Raw genomic sequence first — 9439 nt, 5'->3', positions numbered from 1 at the left:
TTTAAATTATATTATGACGCTATGTGAATGTCTGTTAAGTAATTTGTTCATGCATTTCTATATAACATTGTGCAGTTCATTCATAAACAACGCTGTCTTGTTGTTAAAAATTATTTTCATCCAAATTGTATGCGAGTTTGTGTAAATCTCAATCTCATACCTGCTTAAATCACTGGACAATTGTGACCCCTGTGTAATGAATATTAAATTTGAGCATCATAATAGCATATGTAAAGCCTAAGGTTTTTCCTGGGACAGTAATTTTTACATGCTTTAAAACTGCTTGAATGTAATTACCTCATTTAGTATATGCAAATTAGTCTCTGTCTCTACTCAATCACACAGATTTGGACCATAGATCATATAAATAGGACTGAGAATCGTTTGGACCCTCATGTCTTGATTCAGAATTGATTCTTAAGGTCCGATTAGATTCAGAATCGATTCTTGACATACTAATTAGCATATTTGTGACGTTATTACGTCACATTTGCTCTCAAAGCCAGGCTAGTGTTTGCACTTTTGTTTATGTTGTCATACATCAAAACCAGTAAAAAATAGTAATTAAATGTGACGCATTAATTCTATATTTTAACCGCCAGTAACTTCCACAAACTTGACTCATCGTCTATTCATCATCATTATACACATTGATTTTGGCAGTAATACTGTATTTATATATGCAGTGCACCCAGCGTCTCCTCCTGGATAATAAACTATGTGCATATTTTTACAAAATTTAAGTATATTCTTGTTCTGATGTCTAAACAGTCAGTGGCAGGTTTTGGGAAATGCTATTTGCACAGTCAGAAGAGTCAATAAATTAAAGGCGCTGTTTCTCCCTGTCGCTCACTGAACAGAGGAAAGGCAGAGGAAGACAATCCCAAAGTTTATTTTGTTTATCTTGCACTAATTAGTCAAACAGGGCTAGATGGATTTTTTTTCTCTACTGTTTGTTTAAGCTCTGCTGTCCGTGTGCAGCAACCCCTCCCGGCAGTTGAGTTTCACGTTTTGGTTCTGATAACATCACATTGTATTTTGTAAACTAACTTTTAAGAATTAATTTTTGTGAATCAATTTAGAATTATCTACGTCCGCATTGCAATGCATCTAAGAATCGATTTTCCCCTCCACTCCTAGATATGAATATGTGAGTCAGTCTCCTCCGCCACCCTTTTGAACCATTAAAAAGATGCTAACAGGTTAGACTATTACACAATGACTGCACGTGAGTTTAAATGTGATGTGATTGGCTACGTGTGTGACATAGCAAACTGTGGGAACGAGATCTCTTTGAAAAACGTAAATATTATGGATAAAATATGGTGTTGAATGATGAATTTGCACATGGGTTGTTTTAATGCATAAACACCACATAGACATATAAACAACAATAAAAACTTCACAGAATGTTCTTTACATATGTAGAATGATTTTATGTTAAAAACAGTAGTTTGCCAAAAATTACTTAAGCTGGGTTTTCACAAGCAAGGTCACAATTGTGTATTATCTGTCACTACTTACTTTAATATTTCTATACAATCGTAATTATGTAGATTTTTGAACTGTCTCTTTCTAATCTTTTCAGATCCACAGAACTGGATTCCAACTGGAGCTGGTTTCAGCTAAGATGTATGCAGGTCGGAGGAAATGCCAATGCGGTTAGTAGGCTACTTCCTCTTTCCTGCCCAGTGATTGCATGCATTTGATTTGAATTTAACATTTAGGTCTTTCTTCATATTATCAATAGTACTTCACAATTTTTCTTCTATGTGTTTGACACAGATGGCGTTTTTCCGCCAGCATGGCTGTACCACCAATGACACCAATGCGAAATATAACAGCCGTGCGGCTCAGATGTACAGAGAGAAGATTCGGCAGCTCGCCAACACTGCGCTCTCCAAATACGGCACTGATGTGAGTATACAACAAACCTTGGCACCTGCAAGCAAATAAATCTGATTTTTTTTGAGCTGAGCATGTTTTCATTTTTGTGTTGATAATTTACCTTGTGATACCTAATAAGTAATTTTTGCAATTTAGTTTATAACACATTGTGTAAAGCCACGGTTTGCTTTCAGTGTGCAGATCTGTTTGTGATATCTCTTAAACTTTGAACTGAAGTGTGTCATTGAACAAACTCCACGATACAGCAGCGTTCCTTAGCTTTGATTTCCCACACTGTCAGGTTACATAATCCTACCAGATATCCAATGTGTCTGCAGTGCTGCATTCAAAACACTGATCTTTATTTTTAACATTGGAGACGTTGTTTTCTTTTCACCGTTCAGCTGTGGATTGACAGCCCGGGCTGTGCTCAACCGTCACCTTCAGAGAAGAAAGAAACCGACTTTTTCGACGAACACACACAGGTAGAACACACGCAGTTGTGTTACTCTGGTAAACAACTGGTTTTGATGTTTAAAGGGGTTGTATTATGGGGAACAAGGTTTTTCTTTTTCTTCCTCATCGGTACACAAAGACCGTTTATTAAAAAGAAGTAAAATGGATCTTATTTAGAGATCATTATGGTTCTGCTATTCAGTCATTTTACAGTGGCACTGATACTTATTGTGTATGCAGAGAGGTCAGCCTGAGTTTCAATGGTCCAGTAGCCAAACAATTATTTTTATTATATTTAAAGGTCACCTAATATGGCAAATTTTCAAGGTGTGTTATTAGTCTGGTGCCTGTAAAGTTTCAGGTCCAAATGCCCGATCATTTATTATACCATGAGACTGTAGAGGTTTTATTGGGATTTAATAAAAATTAGATTTTTAATCTTACAGGGTGGTTGTGTACACACACAGGCGACACACAGTTATGTTCAAACAACATATAAAAGTGAATATCTCATATTAGGTGACCTTTAAAGGCTAAGAGATTGTGAGAAAGAGTCAAACTAAATGAATAAAGCTGGAGTAACATAAAAATCGACTACATAATTATTCGTGAAGAGTAAAACGTGGCTTAGTATGCAGCTATGCCATTATTCAATTTTTATGTGTATAATCAAACTGTTCTGCAGTCTGTCAACAGCTGGGACATGGCAGTGCCATCCCTAACAGATCAGAACGGATCCGAAACAATCACCTCTCAACTGGAGAACAGTTCTAAGAGTTTGGAGACAGCCAGCACTCGTGAGACTTCTCTATATCTCATAATAACCCATGTATTTTACACAAGCACATTCTCAAAGACTTTCCTGTGGTTTGATTTAAAATCTTTATGTCCATTTGATCCAGAGCCTGAAGATGGTCCGAGCATCGAGGGTCTGAGCACAAGTCCTAAAGCCACGATAGGTGAGTGTTTGGCTGCTTGTTTGAGAGAACGAGAATGGTCAGGTGGGATGCTTCTCATCACAACATCCCCATATTTTATATTCACCACCATCTGATTTTTTTTATACATGGCACCATATCCAATGCTAGTGAGTCCCATAAACAAGTCAAGCTCTAGGACCTGCTAGGAACCTTTATTGAAATTTCTACAAGCATCCCTATCAAATATGCCAGAATTAGCTAAATGGGTTTTTATTTTTGTCCTGTTAATGTAGAAAACTCAATGAGATTGGCTTCTGATGAGTCACAACCTAAAGGTGATTTAAGTTATTTTTAAATTGCTGGTTGCCTATTGGCTGATGGGAAAGTGGCAGCATGGTTCTGCGCTTGACTGGCACTTAATTGAAGTGTGTGTGCTGCTTTGACCCCACCCCTCTCTTCTTAATTTTTAATATCATAAGCTAATGACCTTTTATGCTTGCCAGTAAATATAACCATTATATATGGGCCTATCTAATGTCTTTATTTTGATCATTATATTAAGTTAATTGGGCATAATTGACTTGATTAATTTCAGTCATCATCCTAGCAGTGATTTAAACATGTCACACAAAGTTACAGCACTGCATGTCATTTTTAACACATGCATAAGCTTGGCACGTGTTAAATAACTTGGGTTTGCTACAAACACTGAAATGCTACTTGTTGTAATTTTGCACTTTTAAATGCACTATGACCGTCCATTGATGTGCCTGTGTCATTTCAGTTTCCTTTCTTACGATGTTAGTGCTGGTTTGGAGAGCATGTTGATCGGCTCACCTGATATCCCACTGTGTCTGTTTATGGTAGCAGTACTTTATATACTGTACTGTTCTTGCACTACTGTGTTTGAGGTCAAACCATTAGTAATGTCCAAGATGTTTTATGAGCAATGCGGTAAAGTTTTATCTAAAGTTTTGTGTCTGTAAAGTAGGGCTACAACAAGTAATCAATAATTATAATAATTATTGATTGTGGTTTGTGACGTCATACAATGTCAGTGCAGGTTGTTTTCAGTTTGTACAGCTCTTTATTTTAGTCTAAGACTAGTCTAATCCCTGTCCGGGAAACTGCTCCATACTGTTAAAGATGTGAAAAAAATGCAGATAGCTTTTAAATGAAATCTGCACTTTGAATAAGCTAACCGAATGCATGCATAACTAAAATTTCTGTGACGTTGTTGAAATGACCTCACAATCGTTCTTTGCTTATTTCTTCTGATCTGTATGTCTAAAGGCACTGACAATGACTTATGCCTTGGAATGAGCTCAGGGTGGCTTTTCATGGTTGACTAGGAGGTGTAAATCTGAAGACTAAGTGGGACAGCTTAGAGCTTTAAATTACTCTTGTATGATCTCTGGTTTAATTCAGTATGGCTGAACAATTGTGGTCTGGTCCCAGGGTTTGTGCAAACTTCAGAGACCACATGAAATCAAAATTGGAATTTTATTGCTTTTATTTTTGTTAGAGACCAATAAACAGAAAGTACTGTTGAGTCCTCATGCACTTGTGTCCAATCAGATCTCCCTTTCCGATAGCACGTGCAGCAAACCAGCAAGTAGCATATTGTCACCTATTTGCTGTAATCCAAGTTTTTTAAGTGATATCACTTCTCTTCTCCTAGCTTTGCTGGCATGATATTTCTAAAGCAGTGAATGCTGTTGCATTAATGATCTGGAGGTGGTCGTGTAATCACAGCTTGGAGAAAGAGCCTTGTTGTTGTATTTTTTACTAGCTGTTATGTGTTTGTGTTGCAGAAGTGAAACCCTCCATCATTGGAAAGAAAAAGCCAACCACAGCAAAGAAAGGGGTAAGTAAATGAGTGCTGACAGTTTACTTCATGGGCGAATATTGTTTTTTTTGATTCCTGCAGTACTCAGCTTTCACCAGAAGGTGTCAGACGTTTAACACAGAATATTTATCAGATGTTGTCTCTGCCTCCAGCCACAGTAAAATCCAATTTAATCATTTAAAATCTTGAGTAACTACATTATTGGCCCTTTTAATAATAGTTAGATTAATCTGGCTAATGTATGACAGGAGCTTAACAATGAAGATTTTTTTTTACTCAGCTTGGAGCTAAAAAGGGTCTTGGTGCCCAGAAAGTGAGCAGCAAGAGCTTCAGTGATGTTGAGAAACAGGCCCAGGTGGCTGAGAAGATGCGAGAGGAACAGGCTGCCGAAGCCAAGAAACACGCAGAGGAGTCTATGTAAGTCTTCTATACAAAGCACAGCTCAACCACACTCTGTCTGATGGGACTTTTAGTTCACCCTCACTTGAATGATTCATTCGTCATCTTGTATTTGTGGAGATGGTTGGTGGTTTTAATGCTGCAATCACGGTTGTAGCTCAGCATGCTTATTCTGATCATGTTCAATTGTTGCTCACAGAGTGGCCTCAATGAGACTGGCCTACAAAGAGCTGGAGATTGACAGAAAGATTGAAGAGAAGAAACTGAAAAGCCTGGAGGGGAAGAAGAAAGAGCAGGCGGAGAGGCTGGGCATGGGATTCGGCAACAGGAGGTAAAGACATGCCGTCACCTTAATTACATAGCTCCAGTCGAGCATGACATCATCAGCTAATTGATAATGCAAACATCACCCTTAGTGTGACATCACTATCATCAGCTAATTAATAATGCAAAACATCACACTGAGCAGGATGCATTGTAACTAGCTAATTAATGACCCAAACATCATTACCCTAAGTGTGACATCACTGTAATCAGCTAATGAATGACCCAAACATCATCACATGAGTGTGACATCACTGTCATCAACTAATTAATGACCCAAGCATCATCATCATGACTGTGACATCACTGTCATCAGCTAATTAATGATGACCAAAGCATCATCACAATGAGTGTGACATCACTGTCATCAGCTAATTAATGACCCAAACATCATTACCCTAAGAGTGACATCACTGTCATCAGCTAATTAATGACCCAAGCATCATCACCCTGACTGTGACATCACTGTCATCAGCTAATTAATGACCCAAGCATCATCACCCTGAGTATGACATCACTGTCATCAGCTAATTAATGACCCAAACATCATTACCCTGAGTGTGACATCAATTAGCTGAGTGTGTCATCAGCTAATTAACCCTGAGTGTGACATCACTGTCATCAGTTAATTAATGACCCAAGCATCATCACCCCGAGTATGACATCACTGTTATCAGCTAATTAATGACCCAAGCATCATCACCCTGACTGTGACGTCACTGTCATCAACTCATTAATGACCCAAACATCACTGTCATCAGCTAATTAATGACCCAAGCATCATCACCCTGAGTGTGACATCACTGTCATCAGTTAATTAATGACCCAAGCATCATCACCCCGAGTATGACATCACTGTCATCAGCTAATTAATGACCCAAGCATCATCACCCTGAGTATGACATCACTGTCATCAGCTAATTAATGACCCAAACATCATTACCCTGAGTGTGACATCACTGTCATCAGTTAATTAATGACCCAAGCATCATCACCCGGAGTATGACATCACTGTCATCAGCTTATTAATGATGACCCAAGCATCCTCAGCTAATTAATGATGACCAAAGCATCATCACGATGAGTGTGACATCACTGTCATCAGCTAATTACTGAACCAAGCATCATCACCCTGAGTGTGACATCACTGTCATCAGCTAATTAATGACCCAAGCATCATCACTCTGACTGTGACGTCACTGTCATCAGCTAATTAATGACCCAAACATCATCATCACCCTGACTGTGACGTCACTGTCATCAGCTAATTAATGACCCAAACATCATCACCCTGACTGTGACATCACTATTATCAGCATGTAAACAACTTGAACATGACATCACTACAGCCAACTAGTTAATATCCTGATCATCATCACCCTGTGTGTGACATCATTATCATCAGCTGCTTAATAATCCAAACATCATCACTTTAAGCACAGAATCAACATATCTCCAGCTAATGGAGTGTAGAGTGTAGATGATGCCATATGTTATGCTAATGTGGCTGTCTTGTACGTGTGAAGTTCACCATAATGAGGCTTGTGTTATCTCACTTTGCTTTGTGTCTTTGTTTGTCTCCAGTGCCGTGTCTCACTCTGTGATGGCTGAGATGCAGGTGATCGAGCAGGAGACCCCTGTGGGGGTCAAATCCTCAACCCGCACCAAGTTGGACATGTTTGATGAGCCTGGATTTGCCTCTGGACCCCCAAAGTATGTTTGTGACCTGAAGTGTTAGTCCACTGGATATGTTGTTAAAGTTTTCCGTAGCTTAACTCGTAAAGCAGTTACACAGTCCCTATATAAAAGTGTGTTCATTCATTCATTTATCAGGTACAAAGACAACCCTTTCACCTCAGGAGAGAGCTTTGGGTCACGGTGGGACAGTGATGCTGGATCATCTTTCTCCTCTTGGGCTCTTGAGAAGGATGAGCCTAAAGATAGTGAGGTCACCATCTCAAGCATCCAGCCGATCGGAGAAAGGTTATCATGAATGGCGGTTTTTATTTAGTAGTCAGTGATTGGATTCGTGTCAGGTTTACAAACCAATGTCATGTCATTTTAGATTGCCCAGCCGAAGGAAGCCTGATGTGTCCGTGCCAGTGTCAGAGTCCAGCGAAGCACGACAAAAGTTTTCCAACGCTAAAGCTATCTCATCAGATATGTTCTTTGGCCGCGAAAGCAACCCAGAGGTAACTTGGTTACATTGAGTTGTGTCTTTCTGTGAAACTTGGGTTTGCATAGACATTAATCATGTTTAAATTGATTTTTTTTTTACTAGTATGAGGCGAAGACTCGTCTGGAGGGCATGTCAGGAAGCACCTCCATCAGCTCTGCTGATCTGTTTGGTGAAGGCGGTGTCCGTTCCCATGGTAAATACATCTATTGAGATTCATTTTAATGATCGTAAATGCGTAGCCTTTAATAGTGTATCATTTTGCGCTTATGATTTTTGGGTTGCTACTTGATGTCCAGTCAGTGTATAATCACAGTCCTTTAACCGGTCACAACGACTCTGTCCTTTTCATCGCTGTAGGCTCAGCAGGATTTGACAGCGTGCTTCCCTCCGGTCCAGACATTGCCCAGTTCAAACAAGGTGTGAAGACCGTCGCAGGAAAGATGGCAGTGTTGGCTAACGGGGTTATGAACACCATTCAGGTGAATGTTGCTGAAGGCGTACAGCTCTGATTTAATACTTCAATCAATGTCAGATATCTAAACTCATCTTCTGTTTCAGGATCGCTATGGCTCTTACTGACAGAACTGCATTAGACTGATATGGACGTTGCATCAAACAGGAAACACCTCATTGCTGATTGGATCTTGTCTTGTCTGTCATGAATACATCAATTTAAGAGGAAGACAAAGACCTGAGAGCCTCTCTTCTGACCACTGTACACACTCTTGCTGACAGTATTTTAATGTTTATTTTGAAGACTTGTTTTATTTTGAATGAACAGAAGCACTGGGAAAGAGTGTAAAGTCTGGAGTCGCAGTGCTCTGTGTTTTAACCAACGACAGTCCTGTTTTCTACGCCATATTTGGTCTTTGATTTCAAAGTATTCTTTCCGGAATTAAATGTATAACTTGCATTTGTTAGCTCTAATGTGGTCTCATGGCTTTTCTTTTGTATTTTAATAATATAACATTTGAGACGGCAAAATAGACATTTTTAACATTTACCACCATTTCACACAAGTTTTGGGTTGCTGATATAGCGCCCCTTTGCCTAAGATGACTTGACATCCTAAATTTAAATTGTTAAGTGATGTTAAAAAACGTAATATTGTGCAATATGTCCTGGCATGATAAAAGTGAGTTCTTGTGGATGCAGTGTGTGAACGCTAGCCAGAAATTCCTCATCGTTGTTTTCTGGAGTGACAGGTTTACTGTGTTTTTTGCATGCCAGCACAGAGAGAAGACACTGGTGTGCTGTATGTCGAGTTATTCCCAGTATTCACTCACTTTCGTATTTACAGATAAGTTTATAAAATCCTCAAGCAGAAACAAGACCAACTTTAGGTTATTTAAGGTTAAAGTGTAATTTCTGTGGCGCTAAATGGTTCAAACAATAATGTGTTTTTGGGGCGTGGGTACCCAGACA

The 9439-nt window shown here is 39.1% G+C and overlaps 1 protein-coding gene across 2 annotated transcripts in view; it reads left to right on the top strand.

Annotated features, from left to right (window-relative positions):
• Window positions 1-8941, top strand: part of arfgap2 (ADP-ribosylation factor GTPase activating protein 2) — a 10296-nt gene extending 1355 nt beyond the window's left edge. The window contains exons 3-17 of one of the 2 annotated variants that reach the window (XM_065260469.2): window positions 1589-1661; window positions 1786-1917; window positions 2292-2372; window positions 3029-3140; window positions 3246-3302; window positions 3557-3598; window positions 5078-5130; window positions 5393-5529; window positions 5711-5842; window positions 7420-7548; window positions 7669-7818; window positions 7901-8027; window positions 8117-8207; window positions 8372-8493; window positions 8573-8941. In XM_065260469.2, coding sequence (XP_065116541.2) covers window positions 1589-1661; window positions 1786-1917; window positions 2292-2372; window positions 3029-3140; window positions 3246-3302; window positions 3557-3598; window positions 5078-5130; window positions 5393-5529; window positions 5711-5842; window positions 7420-7548; window positions 7669-7818; window positions 7901-8027; window positions 8117-8207; window positions 8372-8493; window positions 8573-8593 — 1459 coding nt within the window. In that variant the 3' untranslated portion in view covers window positions 8594-8941. The remainder of the gene's footprint in view (window positions 1-1588; window positions 1662-1785; window positions 1918-2291; window positions 2373-3028; window positions 3141-3245; window positions 3303-3556; window positions 3599-5077; window positions 5131-5392; window positions 5530-5710; window positions 5843-7419; window positions 7549-7668; window positions 7819-7900; window positions 8028-8116; window positions 8208-8371; window positions 8494-8572) is intronic. The other variant, XM_065260470.2, reaches the window with a different exon arrangement.
• Window positions 8942-9439: the final 498 nt, after the last annotated feature.

Source organism: Paramisgurnus dabryanus, chromosome 9, assembly GCF_030506205.2.
Source record: "Paramisgurnus dabryanus chromosome 9, PD_genome_1.1, whole genome shotgun sequence".
NCBI lineage: Eukaryota > Metazoa > Chordata > Actinopteri > Cypriniformes > Cobitidae > Paramisgurnus > Paramisgurnus dabryanus.
This window is presented reverse-complemented; position numbering and strand designations above follow the sequence as displayed.